The sequence below is a fragment of the Cryptomeria japonica genome, chromosome 8 (genome assembly GCF_030272615.1).
Source record: "Cryptomeria japonica chromosome 8, Sugi_1.0, whole genome shotgun sequence".
Classification (NCBI taxonomy): domain Eukaryota; kingdom Viridiplantae; phylum Streptophyta; class Pinopsida; order Cupressales; family Cupressaceae; genus Cryptomeria; species Cryptomeria japonica.
In genome coordinates this window covers 24560412-24579605 of record NC_081412.1, presented here as the reverse complement: position 1 = coordinate 24579605, position 19194 = coordinate 24560412, and the positions used below count along the sequence as shown (strand labels likewise).

General features: G+C 39.0%; 1 protein-coding gene across 2 annotated transcripts in view; it reads right to left on the bottom strand.

Moving 5' to 3' along the window:
* Nucleotides 1-464: 464 nt before the first annotated feature.
* The window catches only part of LOC131078569 (uncharacterized), a 97988-nt gene continuing 79258 nt past the window's right edge, over nucleotides 465-19194 (bottom strand). The window contains exons 5-6 of one of the 2 annotated variants that reach the window (XM_058016304.2): nucleotides 1022-1081; nucleotides 465-895 (exon numbers count right to left, since the gene is read on the bottom strand). In XM_058016304.2, coding sequence (XP_057872287.2) covers nucleotides 827-895; nucleotides 1022-1081 — 129 coding nt within the window. In that variant the 3' untranslated portion in view covers nucleotides 465-826. The remainder of the gene's footprint in view (nucleotides 896-1021; nucleotides 1082-19194) is intronic. The other variant, XM_058016305.2, reaches the window with a different exon arrangement.

Sequence of the window (19194 nt, the reverse complement as noted above, 5' to 3'; positions counted from 1 at the left end):
TCTTCTTCCATGGTTTCTACACCAACGGCATATCTTCATATCCCTCAACAAACAATTATTCAAAATGGCTTAATAGAAGGCTCAAAACAAAGGTCTCCCACGGTAGTTTTGGGAAAAATAACTAGCATTGCGTCAGGGTCATATGCAAGGAGGAACAAACAGCTCAAGTGAGACCATAGTTGTCAGTTTAGCGAAGGATTCAAGCAGTGGAAAGAGCACCTTTACGTGCCACACATACACGCACACGTACAGTTTATACATGTGTTATTGCTTTTATTAATTTTTTTTCATTTTATATTAAATTTAGCATCTCGGGTCAAATATAAATTATTAAGGGAGATGGAAGAAAGAAATAAATATGTAGAATATCAAAAACAGACTTGGCAACCCAAAGTTTTAATTTCTATTCCAGATAATGAGCAACCAATTTATTCTTAACAAGAATCTAGGAAAGCTTCGAATCATATTCAGAAAGACTGCTAAGACTTCTAACATTCAATATTTTTTCAATTACAAAAAAAATTGCGCTCCATTCACAATATTTCGCATCCTTATGATTCCAGTAGATTGATTAAACAGTTCGAATGTATAAACTGACTATCGCATTGAATATGGGAAGATTACAAGATGAATGGCAAGGTCAGATGGTAGAACGAAAGCAAAGGAAAGACCATTGCCATTTTACAATTTCTAAAAATTTAGAGAGACGTTGTGAATTCACAAATGTTTTTATCTAATTCTGTATGTGTATTCATTTAGAATGCATTCCCTTCAATAACATGCATCTGCTTCAGGCAAATAAAATAAGAAAATGCTTCCCATGTCATCAACTTGAATTTGACTCCAAGTGTGCTGTGATCCGTCTAATTGCATCAAGAGGGAGAGCTCTATACACCTGAGAAATGAAACACGATGAAAGCACTTCATAAAATAAATCCATACCCTATAAATATGAAGACAACAATGTACAACAATACATGGACGCCTATTCAACTGTTCATTACAGGACAACAAATCATACAAGTTGTTCGTGAACTTTTTGGAATGCCCTACAAAATTGCTCGGCATTTTCTGCACCCATCTGCAAGCACAGAACTCCCAATGTTTAAGAGTCTCAATAAGTTGTATATATATTTCCCAGTCTTTTGACAGAAACCCTACTCATATGAAAATAAATGCCAACGACAGTTGTACGAGTAAATTTCAATCACTCAAGAATAAGTGAAAGCATATTCAAAACTGCACAGTCTAATTACAATCCAAATGAACAGCCAACAGCAGAATAATGATGAATGCCTTGCAAATAGTAAACAAAACAAAAAGATTATAAAGCAGACAAACTATATTACATACTTTAGCCACTTAAAGGTTTAACAGCAGCGGCACTGACACACTACAATTGTTTCCTTGTTGGCCTCAAAATGCATGGAGAACATGACAGGCGCCCAACAAAAAAAATTGCATTTACATCAGTGACCATAAGGAGTTTCGACAGCATCACTCAAATCTCTGAGATGCTTATTTTTGCTGTTTGACCTTGACTTGTCAGAAACTTATTACACCATTATTTATGACAAGAAATGACACGAACCATCTAAGGATTGAAAATGGCTGATGGCATTTTGTGAGCCAGAAACTTGATATGGGTCCCTTCCCTAAATATTGCATACAATCTTTCTGAGCTAACTGGCAAATTGACCAGCATCTGTAAGCCATACATTGGAAAGACAGAATTGATACGACAGTGTGGCCTTTGTTCTGCCATCCTTCCCAATAAAGGTTGTTAAGGTAGGAAATTATAATGAGGACTAAATAACAAAGCATATAATTTTAACTTGGCATGAGATTCTCATAATGAGGGCTCCCAGACCATGTCACTGTAATGTCCCCTTTCAGGATTACCTTATATTTTGCCCTATATTCACAAATCCAAATGATACAAAGAATATAAATAGTTAGGGCTATAATTCTCACCCAAGAATAAGATAAGTCTGTTTTCGAAACCTGCAAAGTTAGATAACATTGAAGATATAGTCCATGAGATAAATCCCTTACTAGGTTTAAAGAAAACATATATTCATAACACATAACAAATCTAAACTATCATGTGGGGTTCAACCATAATGGGGGATGAGATAAAGAGACATGATAAGGTGCCTAAAATATCCCCTACCCTAGGCCCAAGAGCGGATACCTTGTCCCCCTTGGCCTCATGTGGCCTATTGCCATCCCCATGAGGTGGTGTACCTAGTGAGGCCTCCATAGCCACCCCTTCATCATGCCATCCTTCTCACCCTCTTATGATTGAAGGTTGCTTGAGTTTATCCCAACAATTAATCAGTATAGGGGTTGTAAGGGGAACTGCAATAGGGTGCCCTAAAATGACCGTCTACCCTAGGCCCAAGAGCGGAAACTATGTCCCTCTTGGCCTCATGTGGCCTTTCTGCCATCCAGATGAGGTGGTGTGCCTAGTGAGGGATCCACGGCCATTCCGCCTCCTTGCATTGCCTTCCTTACCCTACCATGATCAATTGTCACTATTTAGAACTCCATGTTATTATTCATGATATTATGTTATCAGTAATTAATATGTAGAGGATTGGGCATTATAGTGACACATATACCAGGCATACATATCAAACATATATATTTATCCATGCATATCTCAACTGAATAATGATGCTATTGCCTGTAATTTAATATCAACTTGATCTAATCTGATCACTGGTGTGTGGTTATTGTCTGATTTGATGGCTTCCCTTTCTGCAGATTTGAATCTTTCTTTCTCCTTCGTTTGCTTTCCGCCTTGCTCTCTCAAACATTCACCTTAGATCTGCTTCAGATCTGCTGTGAATATTCAATGAATTGCCTGCTTAATGTCCTCCAAATGATTTCTTATTTATACCAATCAAAACACCCCTTCACTAAACAGTCACATCCCTTCAAGTAGGTGAGATAAGAGGGCATATAAATCTTATTTTATTTTATTGTTTCCATGCCCAAAGGAGGGCGCTCAATCCTAGGGAGTTGGCCAAGATAATTAGCTATTTTAAAAAATTTGTGGCTTGGTCTCATCAGGTCGCCCTCAATTAATTGTTCTTCATTTAAGTCAGCCCTAGTTTATTCCCTTGCTTAGGTTATTCAGATCGACCTGGTTGTATCTACTCGCTGGTAATTAAAAGACTCTAACTTAGGTCGGCCTTCTTATTATTTTATTTTAATGCTTAGGTTTCAATATTTAATGCTGCGATCCAGAACTCAGGCGGGGCATGACAGTCAACACATTTATTGACATGCTTGAAAAGAATCTTTGCTTCAGCACACGACTGGTATGGCAAACTTCAATCTTATTAGCTTCCTGTAAACAATGTCTTGAAGTGATCTCTTAGAAATGTTTTTGAAAGCTTCTTCCTTTGCTAAGAATGCCAAGATTCAATTTAGGACTTGCCATCCCTTGCATTGCCAATTAGGAGTTAATGCTTACATGGGTTTGTTTTTTTCTTGATCGGTGCTTACATGGGTTTGTTATTTGTGATAAGTTTGTTGGTATTAGAATATCAAGTGTGTAGAATCATATAATTAGTTGTACAATTGATTGTAGGAATATGAGTTGTTAGAACTTAGAACAACTCATATAATTAGAAAGTAGATCCTCCCTCTACCTAAATTCCCAATATCGTATCAAAGCAGGTCTGTTCTTCACACCCTCAGAGGAGGGCCTGGGAAGATGAGAGCCTGTGAGGTGTAATGCTCCATAGGATAAGAGTAGGTGAAGATCAGCGTAGAACAGTGAATCAGAGTATATCAGTTTTGCGAGTTTTTTTTTTTTTTTTTGAGTTTTATATCTGCATAAGTATAGCTACAGTTTTCTGTTTGAATACTATGTCTTTCCAGACTAAGCAGGCATTTACATGAATCTCTCCAGGCTCATAAATCTTAGCAACCCTTCCTTTTATTTGCTCTTGAATGTTTTCATGCTTCTTCTTGTTTTGTGCCATCAATGTGTGGTTCACTGAAATTCCGCAGCCAGATGCCATGATAAAAGATGAAGGGGAAGGTAGAGACATGGTAACTGCAGTTTATAGTATCATTAATGAGTTCTTGTCCTATGGAGACAAGGTCGAAGAAGGGGTATATATGGCTACGATAGTTTTCCTTTTTTTTGACTCTTCTGTATGTGCCTATAAAAGCAACCCATTACATGAAGAAGCTTGAAAGGAGTGCTTCCACAGGTCTACGCATCGAGTCCTGCACAGTTCCTTTTGTTATATTATGGTGGAGCTTCACAATCTATGCCATTGAGTCCTCAACTATAGCTTAGATCTGATGGCCACCTATCATTATGCGCAAGGAGAAATCTACTCATTTAAAAAAATACTAGCAGAAGATATCAAGCAGAGATATTCGATGTTTAAATTTTCCTGAGATTGATAATACATGACTTGATTCACATGCACACAGTCTCGATGCATGCATTCCCAACCATTATGGATTTTGGAGGTTTAGCGAGATTCATCATGTGGGGAAACATGAATAAGGCTGCAACAATGGTACTATCCATAGAAACGAGACTCGGACTCCGCGAGGGTGACTTGACTCGAGAATCTGCAAAAAAACTCAGCGCAGACTCGACCAAGACTCGGCAAGTGAAAACCCAAGAAATTTAGAGATTTTTAAGGATTTAAAACTTGTTTCATGCACCCTTCATTAAATAAACCTTAAAGACACAATAACATCATCAAGTAGAAGCTAATTTGATCACATACACAAGTATACATCAATCACATAATCATAAATGCAAATTATAGTTGAACAAAATAGCACACTTAGATATTTAAATATTGTCAAATGCATCTAAGGTAGGTCCCACAAACTAGTGGGGGTTTGGGAGTGGAGATGCTAAAGGATTTTAGGGGTAGCAATGATAAGTTGCACAAGGTGTTAGATGTGAGAAAAACCCAATGATAGAAGGGGTGCGGTGAAATGATACTTTTAGGGACATTTTAGGGTTTTTGGATGCAATTTTTTTTTAAAAACAACGTTACAAAATGCTGCAAGTCCTGGAACTCTGGGTGAGACCCTCCCTAGTTGGATTTTGGTCAACCAACCACTTTCTGCAGAACTTCTTCATATGAGCAAGTTTACCACAATAGGGACACCCTCTTGTCTAGAGACACAAAAAACAAGATAAAAGTATAGCTTCTCAAATATCTTCAATTTTTGTTGATAAAAAATTAGAAAAAAAAACTGAAACCCACGATTTGTTGTTTTTAAATCATGCAAAATTCTGAATATGCACGATTTTCTAAAAATTCAAGATTCTGCCAAAAATCGTCAAAAAAACCAAGTCAAAAACCCCCCATTGTTTTGGAGAAAAACAACAACACCCACAATTTTGTAAAAAATTGTGCAAACACATAGTACATTGGAAAAAAACAACACCCACAATTTTGTAAAAAAATTGTGCAAAAACATAGTACTTTTGCAGAAACGTCATTTGTCCTAGAAACTCTAGGCACGACCCCAAAACACTACGAAAATTTGATACCCACAATTTTGATGAAAAACTCATGAAAAAAACTCTTTCTGAAGCAAACCCAAGTTTGATTAAAATCATAAAATTTGCAAAAACAAACAGCAAAACAACCATGATTTTATAAAAAATCATCAAAAAAATTTGCGAAAGCCACAATTTTGTCCAAAGATCGTCAAAAAAACATCTACTTAACCCTGCACATAGAAAAATTTGTTGCAGCCACTGCAAAAAGAAAAACGACCTGTCACAAGCAGAAATTATCAGAAAACACAAACCAAAAAATCACGATTTTTATCAAAAACTTCGCTGTTAGAAACCCTTGATCTCTAGCAGAAAAAACACAAATTTTATTCTATAAAAAATTCGACAAAAAAAACCTGCAATTTTTGTTTTAAAAAAACCAATCAAAAAACTTCTAGCAATTTACTTGAAATTTCTAGGTAAATGAACCACGAGTTTAAAAAAAAAATCGCCAAAAAAGAGCCTATGCTTTAGTACTATGAAATTGTAGCGTCGTAAATCGTACGCACTTGCTAAGTGGTACAATTTCACACTTGGTTTAGCACCCGCCTTGGCGCATTTTGCATTTTGCATTACATTTCCCCTTTAGCACTTAATTAATTAAATTAATTAGGTCTAAGGTTCTATTTTATCATCTCCCATATCATAAAGTTGGGCCCTTTTCATTAAAGTATGCCCCTTTCATTTTATTCTTCCAATACATCATTTAATCAAAAACCCTAATTAGGTCCTATTTTGAACTTGGGGGCTTGATTTCAGGGGTCAAAACATCTCGAAATCGCCTGTAACTTCGGGATTCTCTCTAAAATCATCATATCTGACGGCCCTGAAAATTTGGTGAAAAGTTGTCAGGACCATGGCGCCCGGAGTGCACACGGTCCCAGACATTTTTCCCGAAATTTTAGGAGCGCGATCCAATCATAAAATAAAGCTTAACCCCAAGAAATTGGCGGGAGATTCAATCTCTAGGTCGGCCAAAAGTTGAAATTAAGACCTAGGGTTTCATATATAAGAGCTCTCTTTCTTCATTTGAAAGGATCCGAATTTTGGTTTCAAGGGCCTTCTATGCAGCGAAAGAGCAGATCTTCGAAGACTTCAACAACATTCAACATCCATCCATCAAGCATCCATCAATTTCATTCATCCATTTAGGGCTTTGAAGACATTGAAGAACAATAAGGGATCACCGACTGAAGATTGGCTTGTACCCCTCCCTTGGGGTTGGGTATGATTTCATGTTGTTTTCATGTCTTTGCATAAGCTTCATCATATCATTTGTATTCATGCTTTAGATCACTTTGAATCTTGATTTGGAGCATTTATATTATCATTTGCAAGCAATTAGGGTTTACTTTCTAGGTTGCTCTAGTTTGCTTACTTGCATTTTAGGATCTTGCACACACACAAGGTCTGCACACACACTACTTTTACAATACAACTTGGCTATTCGTGGAGGTGGAAATCACCAAAGCGGGGGTTTGACTAAGGCAAAACCCTATATAGCCGCCCACCATACCTTTTCAGATATAAGTGCAGGTTTCGGGATTCGGACGACGCCGCAAGTTGCAGATCCGACGGAAGCAGACGGAGACTGAACTTCACACCAAATTCCAGCCCAGAAAGCTAGGACAGGGGCGTGGGGCGCCCTGGTCCTGCCAGGACAGGGGCGCTGGGCCCCCTGGCCCTGGTCCCTGGGACAGGGGCGCTGGGCGCCCTGGTCCTTCTGTCAGACAGCAAGTTTCAGCATTTCCGACAGCTTTTCAAGTTGCAAAACAGCAATTTGAGGAGCAGTTTCAGGAGCAGAATTAGGACAGTGGCGCCCGCGCCCCTGTCCCGAACATTTTCACTCAGATTTTAACTCTGGGTACACATCTGCATTCTTATCTTGTCCTTGTGTTTACAGCTTTCCATTGTTTAATCTCAATTCTGCAATCTTGTTACTAGTTCATACTTACACTTTAGGGTTAATAGTTGAACTTGCATCATTTTATCTATCATTTGCAAAAAAGGAATAGAAATCCTAATAGGTAGCCCGTGGCTCTCTCTTCCACAAAAAGAAGTAGCCAATTGTGTGATACCTCTAGGCTCTTTCGTATTCCACAAGTGTGTGATTGAAAGTGAGATTAGGGCATGTTTGCTTAGTGTCACTTTTTCCCCTACACAGAAATAATAATTGATTGTTGTTATTAACCAAGGAGAGGAATACTCCTTATATAAGCAACTACAGAAGATCTTTCCATAACAGAAATGATCGAGAACTAAAGATAATAGAAAGATTCTAAATACTAACTAAAACTTACAGAATAGAAAGTTACTAAAAATTAACTAAACGACCTAAATGACCATTATAACCTAAATATTACAATATTACTTTAATAATAGTTTCCCAATAGAAGCCTTCGTCTAGGCAAAAGGCTTTTAGTCAAATGATTCTAATATCTCACTTAAGAAGGGGCACTCTATTTGGTTGGCTAGGAGAGTTTGTGGTTGGTTAGCAAATGCCCTTTGTGGTTTGGATTTATATGGTTTCTACATTTGAAAACTTGTTGGCTAGCATCTTGTCTAGTGTATGCTCACCTTCTTATTTTGTTGATTGTTTGTTTGTGTTCTTTCTTAGCAAAGGATCACTATATATCTCACTATTTAATTATAATCAAATTATGGTTATAAATACTAAATATTTATCAAATATATTAATGTTTGTGAATAAAAATTTTACTATTATCATTTTTTATTATTTTCCAAATAACAAATATAAGAAATTAAATTATAAACAAATATTAAACTTTACTATGAAGGAGCATAAAATTTGAATTAAATAATTTTTTTAATTAAATTAAAAATATAATCAGTGTCAATTGTTAAAATATTATAAAAAATGTTAGAATTGAATAATTTAATCATCTAAATTTAGGAAGTTAAACCTGAACATAAAATTAATTAATTTAATTTTTAAATATTAACCTGAATTCTAGAAGAATAATAAATAACATTTGTCGAAAATGCAAACTTAAAATGCAAAATAGTATATATCTTTAAAAAAAAATTAATATTACAATTGATATAGACTAAGCTCTTCGAGTACTCTTTGCTGTCCCTTTTTGCTCCCATGAAAGAAATTTTCAAATTTCCGTTACTTCTGTTATTTCTACTTCCGGATCGTTATAGGGGTTCACTAGGGTGGGGGCAGTTGAATTTTTTGGTTCCTCTGCTGATTGTAAGGGTTTTGTGTTGTGTGTAGACACAATATCAGTGGCATTTTTTTAATGCCCTTTTGTAATCACTAATTTATGTGTTTGTATTTTGATTATATGTATGTGGGCACAAATACAACCTTCATTTGCTGCATTAAAATATATTTAATTTTAGATTATACTAACATTAAATGTTAAAAGACTCTTATAATAAACTATTATAAAAAAACAAAAATTAAATTAAGTACTATTTTTAACATGTAGAAATAATTTTAACCATCAAAATCTTGTTTAAAAGTAAGAACCTAAACTAAGTTTGTAGCATATTCAATAAAATAACTAGTATAGATATCTTAAATACATATATCTAAAGCAACGCTGAGAGATATCAATTGAAACAATTTTGTTTCATTAATATTATTTTATTTTACTTTAAATTTTACTTACTACATACAAAAACATTTAAATTTTATTGTATCAATATTGTTTATCTTTTTTAATAACACAACTTTTTATTCTAATTTCTAAAATTTGATATTTACATCTTATTTTTTATTATTAAATTTTAGACTTCTTATCATCATTGAAAAAATAATAAAATATTATTTTTAACGAATTATTATTTTCCACTAATAATTTTACAAAAAATATTTGCTATACATTGTAATTATAAAATAGTCGATAAATTATTTTTAAATATCTTATATATATATAATAAAATTAATTTTGATGAGGTCATATCTTTGTTTTTATGTGGTGTTTATTTTGAAAATATTATGTTTATAATTAATATAAATATTTTGACATGTAAATGGTTGTCAAATTTAAGCTACAAGATAAGAGTTTTTGTTAACATTAACACACTCACACCATTACACTCCACCCTTTGCTGCCATTGTAGAATGACTCTCACCATTAATAACTCATAAATATATCTTAAACCTTAAGTTAGAACTCTTCTAGATTTTATGATTTAAAAATGTGTGCATCTTTGTTCTTTATATGATTTAAGTTATTAAACATTATACATTGTCAATGATTAAAAATATCAGGCTACTATGCCTTCTAGTCTTCGCAACTTTAGCACTCAACACCTCCCAAACCCTAAATCCACAAGTAGAAGCTAACAAATCTCATATTTGAGCAACCGATTGTGTCTAGGTTGTGGCTAAATGTAGCATTCATAATCTCAAATGGAAAATGCAAGGCATTAAACATAGAATCTTCCATGGACAAGCACATATACAGCACTAATATGGGTGTTCCAACAAAAAGTTTTGAGGGCTATAGGCTTATGTCAACTTTTGAGAATACTATGCACTCAAATGATATACCTGCTCACAACTACAAAGAGGTTTTTTCACCTCACAAGGAATTATTAGTGGTTGTCAAAGAATCCAAATAGGGTTTAGCATGCAACTTAGGACTCAAAAGCCACTGGATTAGATAGGATACTCCCCAAATATCATCCAACAAATTCCCCCTACCGTCTCCCCAAAAAACCAACTTCTCCTTCAATATGACTACAAGTGTTTCGAATGGGGTTCAAGGATCACAGGCTCCACTTGGCATGCCCTTCCCACCTTTTCAACCCTCTCCACGCATTCCTAAAATATGCATGGAAGAGGAGATTATCAATTGTAAGTGTATCTACAAGAACATGCACTCATATTCAATTTCTCAAAAATATGGCCCAAGTTGTGTGAGTGACATGCATGGACTCTAGAATGGTGGAAAAAGTTGATGGAAGATGAAATCTACATCTAGCCTTGTATCTAGGGTTTCTTCATCCTTGAATTAGAATTTCTCTACAATATGGAGCTTGTGTTGAATACTGGACCTTTGGTCTTTAAGGGTGATTTCCTTTGCCTGAAACTTGGTTTCTATCCTTTCATCCCCAAACAAATTCATTCTCCTCTAGTCTCTCATGAGCAACGAGCTTGGGAAGCATCATAAAGCATCCATTGAGACTATCAACTTCCACTATTCCACTTAAGTTCATATCCTTGTGGAAATGGATTTAACCAAACGGATTCTTGCCAAAATCTTGCTTAACGTGAGTAGCAGAAATTGGAGACAATAAATGAACTATGAAAAGATTGCCTCCAAATGCAAGAAATGCTTCTCTACTAGACATCATACCTCCCATTACCACAAAAGGATTGGGTTCGATTTGGATAAACAATCAACACAAGTCAAACCCACTTGGTGGATAGGTGCAAAGCTTCATCATTGTGTTGTGGCCCTACATGAGGAGGTATCAAATGAATCTCTAAATATTACTCTTCCCCCTTCTCTTATGAATGAGTCTACTACAAATGATCAGGTTATGTTCTCCAAGCATGTGGCAATATCTAGGTTTGTATCTCAAATTTGTGGCTTGCAATCAGGGGCCCCCACAAGGTTGGAACCTGAGTTGGCTTCGAAGATGGAGGATTCAAAAGCAGGTATGAAGCATTTGGAGTTGCCCAAGACTATTTCACATGCCTCATCTTTGTTAAGCCATGATTGGATTGAGGTGAAAAAAGAGCAAGATGACATCTCAGAATAAGGCAAAACATCAAATGACTTTAAAATCAGCAAAGAGGGGAGTAGATAGATAGTCGTAGCTAGTTTATTTGCATTCCAATGTGCTAGGATGAGTTTTCCTCTTTCAGCACCCCTCTTTACAAATTTGTTAGCTTTTTCATGATAAACGTGTACTGAAACAGAAAAACTCATCCCAGAACATTGGAATGCCAAAACAATTTTTCACATTTAGAATTTTCATGATGTACATTGAAGGGTATTGTTGACGTGGATGAAATCGCATTGCTGCAAACTCCATACGGCCAACGTAGAATAGAATAGCCGACTGATTATCCTACTCTCTCTTGAGATAAGGAAGTCTCTAATGCTGTTTTCTAAGTTTGATCAAACGAGACTACCTCAAGGTTTCTTTTGTCAGGTCTTGACTGCGGGATCTCTCAGTGGCTTGATGTGTTTATGCTGGAAACACAAGGGGACTTACGATTGACTGGTAATTCTATGGATAAGTTCCCCGGAACCTTTTATGATCTTTCCATCAGATGATATTGGTTAATTTGAAGCTGTTTTAGTAGGACTGCAGATTTTCCGAATAGATAAAAAAGGGGGAAAAAGAAAGGAAGGATAGGGAGAGAGAGAGAGACATGAACTGTAAATTCTAACTAAGACAGTAGATTCAGTCAAGCAGACAGACACCTCCAGGAAACTAGATTAGGCATCATCAGCCATTTAGACACAATGCTTGCATAAACTTAGTGCAATCTTCAAAGGAGAAACCAGATTTTCATATTACCAAATACGATATTAGGATTTCTAAATTCATGATATATATTTGATAATCGAACTGAGCATGAAATGGTCCAGATTAACCATGTGGAAAGAAAAGCAATCAGCTATTCTCTAATGGTATGGACTGTGAAGATTCTATCAGATGCTTGATAAAAAAACTGCTATGCAAAATGAATAAACATAACTAAAAGCTTTCAAAATTAAGTGAAGAAGGAGACCATGCACTCACAAGGAAACTTGAAAATAGTCTTAATCCATTGTATTAATTCCTGCAAATTCCTTCAGAGCTTTCGCAACAATCCAAGAACTTCTTACAAAATGAGGGAAAACCAGTCCCTTAAATAGGCCTCAAAAGGGATGAATGGCCTAGATTAAATCTAAATAAGTGGCCCAGATTCATCCATAAAGCAGTGCTGCCCATACCCATAAATGGGAGGCAAATATCAACAACTACCCCAAAATGGGCAATAACTACCCAAAAAGGGATAATTACAACAATTTGGAACAAATCAAAAAAGGGGGGCACAAAAGTTTACAATTTGTTGACCAAAAGTCAACTGTCACCATTTTGGGACAAAAAGTGCATTTTAAGATTTGGAAGGGAAAAAACACTTTTGAGAAACTACTTTCTCTATTTCGGTTTCATATTCTTACTTTAGAAACTAGTCCTCGCCATGCAGGTATTCCCGCCATAAATCTCAACCTGCTGCCCGTTCCTTGTGAACGTATTCCTGGAATTTGATACATAACTGGAAGAGAAGACTGAAAGGAGGCATGGGAGGGTGGCGAATTTTGTACTGCATGCCCTCGAGATACTAGTCTACGTGCTTTAAACCGTCCTTCTAGCCGGAGCGATTACGCTCGAAGCATAATATGTCTGAATGGAACTGACCAGCAAAACTCAAGTCTCCAACGGAATAAGAAACCTTATCTGCTCCCAACCTTTCTTCCCAGTCCGGCCGGATTACACTGTCGGATAGGTCATTTATCCATCCTAAAACCATTGATCAGAGGATGGTCTTACCTAGTTCTTGCATGTTCCCCAGAATTACCTCACATGCATCATTTTCTTTGTCAATAATTTCCTGGGTGTCGTTCTTCATGGTGATGGTCGAGTACCATTCTTTGAGAACACTGATGCCATGGGGATCTAGGATGTCAGACAATGTGGGAATTTGCGCATGTGTCCAGAAAAGAGCTCTCATGAGGGGAAGGGTAGAGGCTGCCACTTCGTGCATGTGAAGGGATTCCCTCTTTACCTCCAACAGCCTGACTAGAGTGAGCTCTCGATGGAGAGCCATTTCTTTCACCTCCCTAAGGATCCGTTCTCCCTTTTTCTTGATGTTCTGCATCCATTGCTTGACGGCCTTTGCGGTATCCTGAATTCCTTCAAATTCAGTCGTGGTCCTTTGTGCCAATGCCGTTGGGGGAATATGGGATTCGAAGGGGTTGTGTAATGGCCGTAGGAGCTGATCGATGTATCCCTCGGCTTGTTCAGCACGGGCCCGATACATATCCTTTTCCACTGTGATCTCCTCGAGCTGCCTGAGTATGTTCTACACTGAATCCTTAAATTCTTCCTTTTCCTGCTCTTTTGTAGCTCGTCCAATGGGGACAGTCGTGATGCTATAATCTGCCAGTGTTATTTGATCTGCTGGCTTGTCTACAGGCAGGGTGGCAATATGAAGAGTGCGGTTCCTTTGCTCATCCCTGGTTACTCTAGAAAATGCCCTTGGTTTCTTCTTCCCTTTGGCGGCCCTACGCTGAGCTCTGGCGATCAGCCACTCTTGAGGCATTGTGTGGGACGATGATAGGGTCAAGTTAGCATCCTGTTCTCCTACGCTCTCAACCGGCTGACCACAAATTCGTAGCTGTCCCACCATCGGAGGAGTGAAAGAGGGAGGGAGCTCTTTGGTTGCAGCTGAGTTCTCCCCTATTTCGCTGAACAACTGTCTGACATCCTCTTGTGAAGGTTGCTCCTCAGTTCTCTCGGGCTCATGAATTTCGTCTATCCTTTGTTCTCCTTCGACAGTGGAGTCGTCCTTGGCTATATTAAGGAGTAGCAACTCGTGACGGCTCTGTTGGGTAGGTTCATGCACTTCGACCCCCCGGGTGGATGGGATTTCTCCTTCTTCTATTTGGTTACCCAGTTTGGTTAACTCGAGGCCTTTAGGCTCGGTGTCCAGTACGTCAGGTGCAGGAGGATCATTGGCCTCGAATGCATCGATGTCGCTCTGGGAAGGCGGAGCAGGTACGCAATCCAATTCTATGGCATCGTCGGACGAACTAGGATCTTTTGAAGATGAAGTGACCTTGGGCCTCTTTATGGGAATCTTCTCCCTTCTTGTTCTTTTAGACGTCCGAGTTCCTTTGCAAGCCTTAGCTTTCTTTCTTTTCTCCGGTTTCTCAGTTGATGTCCCTTTGTCTTCGGAAGACTGAGAGTCAAGACTGCCCATCAAATGGTAAGTGAACTGGACCCCTTCATGGACTAGCCTCTCGATCTGATGATGTAACCACTGATTTGTGTACCTTGCTGGGGCTACCATAACTGCTTCGAAATCTGTGATTGGGTCCTGAGACCAATCAACGCCTGGCAAGAGGTGTCATACTGCTTCAAATTCTCGGACCTGGAGGCAATTTCCTGAGTCCGTGAGCTAATCTGGGACCCGACGGTATTCAAAGAGTCGCATCTGCTGCACACTCAACCTAGAATATTCCCGTCGCCTAACTTCGTAGTCATCGGAGCAATTTTTCCAATAGTCTTCAACTGACTCCTTTGCTCTGTATCTTCGACCATAGGCCCTTTTTCCCAGGTTATCATGATCGAAGTATTTTCTTGGGAAATGGTCTTGGAGGCCATAAGTGGCCAATTCTGCAAAGGACTCGTCTGCTAGGGTAGGGGTTCTCAATTGGACATCATGGCTGCCTATGATCATAGGAAATGTGAATCCAGCCTGCTTGCTTTCTCGAAGTAAGATGCCGGGGGGGCGTGATTGCCTTGCCACCTCCATAAGGATTACTTTGTCGGTTGGATACCGTGGAAGTCGAAGGGGGGCACCATCGAAGCCAACTATTCGGATGTAGGAAAACCTTGGGAATTGGATGAACCAGGCTCCATACCTTTGTACTAAAGTAGTAGCTTGCTCCGAGAGCCTTATGTGCAACCCGCCCTGCATTAGCCTAACCAAGCGCATTGTGAAGGCGTCATTGACGCGTTCATACTGACCAACCGCATAAGTCGGGCTGTTCTTTTCCCTTTGAGCTATATCCTGGTAGTGCAGCTGCGGGTAGCAATCATAGACTTTCACCTGACCGGGCCCATTCCCGATCTCACCTTTCATTATCAATCCTAGCAGTGGCTAGTTCTTTGCGAACATATAGACCAAATAGGAGGTCATGGTGAAGTACTTCTTTGTTTCGAGCTCAATCAACTGAGTGTGGATGTTATCGCTTATGATCTGGGCCCAGTCAAACTTAGACTTTCCGGCGAAGACCTGCTCTGCAAAATAGAACATCCACTCTTCAAAGTAGCTGGACTTAGGAAGTCCCATGACTCGACTGAGTAAGGTGACCATATCCCCATGTTCATTATGAAAATCACTTCTGGGGGTCTTTTTCACAATCCTGGTGTTCGAAGGCCTTTTCTCCTTGAACCATTCTTCGTTAATCAGTGCCCTGCATCGGGCCGGATTCATATCATATGCCCCTTGTGCTTCGTCTATGGTTGTAGCTGTGGGATTATTTGGAAAGGGGATATCAAATGCATCACCGATAGCCTCAGGGGAGAAGTCGGCGATAGTCATATTCTCCAGGCGATAGTCATATTCTCCAGAAGCACTAATCTGGACTTTGGTTCGTAATGCCAAGCAGCCTCTACTACTAATTCATAGTTCTGGATTGCTGGAGGAAAACCTGCCGCTTGGGCGATGCCACTTTCCACCATCTGCCTAGGCCTGCCATATGCATTGGGTGAGAAGACCCGATTCCTGAAGTCCTGAATATCAATATGGCCAAGGTCGGTGTCACCAATGTTGTCCCAGACGCTCTGAACCTTCGACTCCCTTAATCCTCCCCTTTGATACTGGTACTTCATCTTTTCAACCTTGCGCGGGATGTCTGATTTGGATGCTCGGGAGGTTTCGGCTGCAACGGGCGTTTTTGATGATTCCACCGATCCTGCACAGCCGGACGCGGATTACAAGGTGATACAAGAACGGTAATGCGGGTTAGATAACAAAAGAAATGCTCCAGCAGGCCAGGATTAATTTAGAGTTTAGTCCAGACATGGAGCAATATCATTTTAGCTAACAACTTGATTAACTTTACCAGCAACATATTCTTGAAGATTTGTGACTACGCATTTATACTTATCACCTTTGGATTTTGGATTAATTTTCAACAGAGGCAAAGCATGGAAACTTTTTTGAGTTTGAAAAGAGATGCAATTTCTGGCTAAACCTTGGGAGTGAATTCTAAATTTCGAGTGCTTTAAACAACGTTTTATGAAAAAGAGATGCAGATTTCAAGAATTCAAGCATTGTGATCAAATTTCACGCATTTGTCTACTCAATTTAAGCATTTTCAAATGATCATACGCGATAAAGTGTACTTACCTGATGGGAGCGGATGGCGAGAGATAACCGATCTCGTCGCGTGAAATGAACGGACGATCCTGCAAAGTTTGAATCCCAACAGTTATCCCTTTGATTTAAATTTTCGCGGTTTGGTGGACGAAAGAGAATTTATCAATTTTAAATGGTTTTACCCTTCGCAATCTGAATTTAAATGATCGAGAGGGGTTGATGCAGCGTCTTACCTCCTTATTTTCGGACCTTGGAGAGTTTTTTCAAATCTTGAATTGCATTTTCTCTCCAACTTTGGATTTTGACGAATTTGAAGGTTTCGAAATTTAAACTTGGTTCTACCCAGCCTGCATGAACTTCGGAGCTTTGAACGCCTCTTGCAAACTTGGAGATTTTCAACCCGTTGGCAAATTTCGGAAGTCCTTGGGGTTTTAGGCGAGCTGGAGATTTTCGAAGCTTGACGCACTTTCGCTACTCTTCAAAACTTCGGACCTGAGCGCCCTTATTCGCATGCTCTCGCAACTTTTCAAACTTCGGAGCTGGAACGCGTTTTGGCAAACTTCGCCAAACCTTGGAGTCACAGCGCCCTTTCAAACTTCGGCGATTTCTGGTGATCTCGGAGCTGGAGGCGCTTTCACGTTTTCGTTGGATGTTTTCGCTATTTCAAACTTCGGTTTGGGCGATTTGGAAAAAACTTTGGAGGACTCACCGTTTTCGGATGATACTTTTGCTACTTTATCATCGCCTTTCGGAGCTAGGGTCCGAAAATCGGCTTTTCGCGTTTCGGAGCTTGAAGCGCTATCTAAAACATTTCGCATTTCATTCTCGCGATTTCGGACCTAGGGTCCGAAAATAACATTTCACGTTTTTAAACTTCACGCTTTCTTTTATTCCCAAGGGTCCGAAAAGAGGGACTTAAGTGACTTTTCGGAGCAAAGCACTTTCGCGTTTTCAAAGTTCAAACGCGCTTTTCTTCTTTTTCGCGTTTTTGGACCATGGAGAGTTTTTTGCTAGTTTTCGGACGTAGTGCGTCCGTTTTAAAACTTTCGTTTCATTTTATTTCCAGGGGTCCGAAAAGAACATTTCGGGTTTTCGGACCTAAAGGCGTTCGTTTTAAAACTTTCGTTTCATTTTATTTTGCGTTTTCTTTTTGACGCCTTTTACCCCAAGGTCCAAATTTGGGGTCTTTCGCGTGATTTATGAGCTTCTATCCGAAGTTTCGGACCTTGGAACACTTTTGCCATATTAAGAAGACCTCGGACCATTTGGACGTTTTAGCAAAATCGATGCACTTCCAAATTTCGGAGTAGGGGACCGAATTTGGGGTTATAAAGCAAACTTCGGAGTTGGAGGAATTTTGAAACATCTCACACCATTTCACATTTCTAATTTTGTCCTAGGGTCCGAAAATGGACACTTCAATGATTTTCGGATGCTAAAGCACTTTCTTTGCAACATTTTAAAAGAACTTTGCATTGCTTTCGAACCAAGTAGGGAGCATCTGCTTTGAAATTTTCACTCCAAGGCCCGAAATCTGCCCCTTAGACAATTTTGGAAACTTGCACGGAACGTCGGACCTCCTACTAGCTTTACCAGGTTCCACAAATCTGGATTTGGGAGGTATCAGAATACTAAGGCACTTGGCCGAGCAATTCGATCTTTCATCAGCAGGCGAAAATCATCTCTCGCCCAAACCCTGCAAAGGTCGGGTGACAAACCTTATGTAATCGGCCTCATAGCTCTGGCTTGGCGGGATCCGTCAATTCCTACCATCTTACGCCTATCTAAGGTGATTTTCAAAATTTCGAACAAAGCTCTTGGCGTTTACGCCCGAGAGCTAGACTAGTCAGGAGGACTCATCGGTTCATTACTTCAACGTCAATCAGTTTACGGATCAGTCACAAACTCGCTCGAAGAGACACGAGAAACTCTGTTCGGAACCTCAGGACAACGATCGAAAGCTCAAAACAGGAAAGGGGACCCTGTCGGTGACAGGGAGCGTGTGCAACGCACAACAGGTATGTACCCAAAGTCCACAATTTACCAACTGAACTCTCACTGTTAATCAACAATGACTACTGCTGCTCACAAACTCATGCTGATCGCCAGTGACTGTTGCTACTCACAAACAGCTGCTGTTGACCACCAACGACCACTGCTGCTCACAAACCCCTGTTAATCACCAACAACCACTGCTCACAAACACCTGCAGGTCACTGATGACTGCTGCAGCTCACGAACTCCTGCAGATTGCATACAACTGCTGCTGCTCACCAGCAACTGTTGTCATGAAAAACTTATGTTGCTCACAAACCTAGAATGTGTTCTTCTGTGATTTTAGAAGCAGCATATTTATAACAGTTTGGGTTTTTTAAGAATTTCAAAAATTTATAAGTTTTGCAGTTTTCTAAATCTTAATTTTTAGTTTTTGATATGATACAGCACACAATGGGCATAAATGCCATATCTGAACAAATCAAACGTAACAAAACAAGGCTCATGCTTTTGGGTATAGACAGATACGATACTCATGCCATACAATATC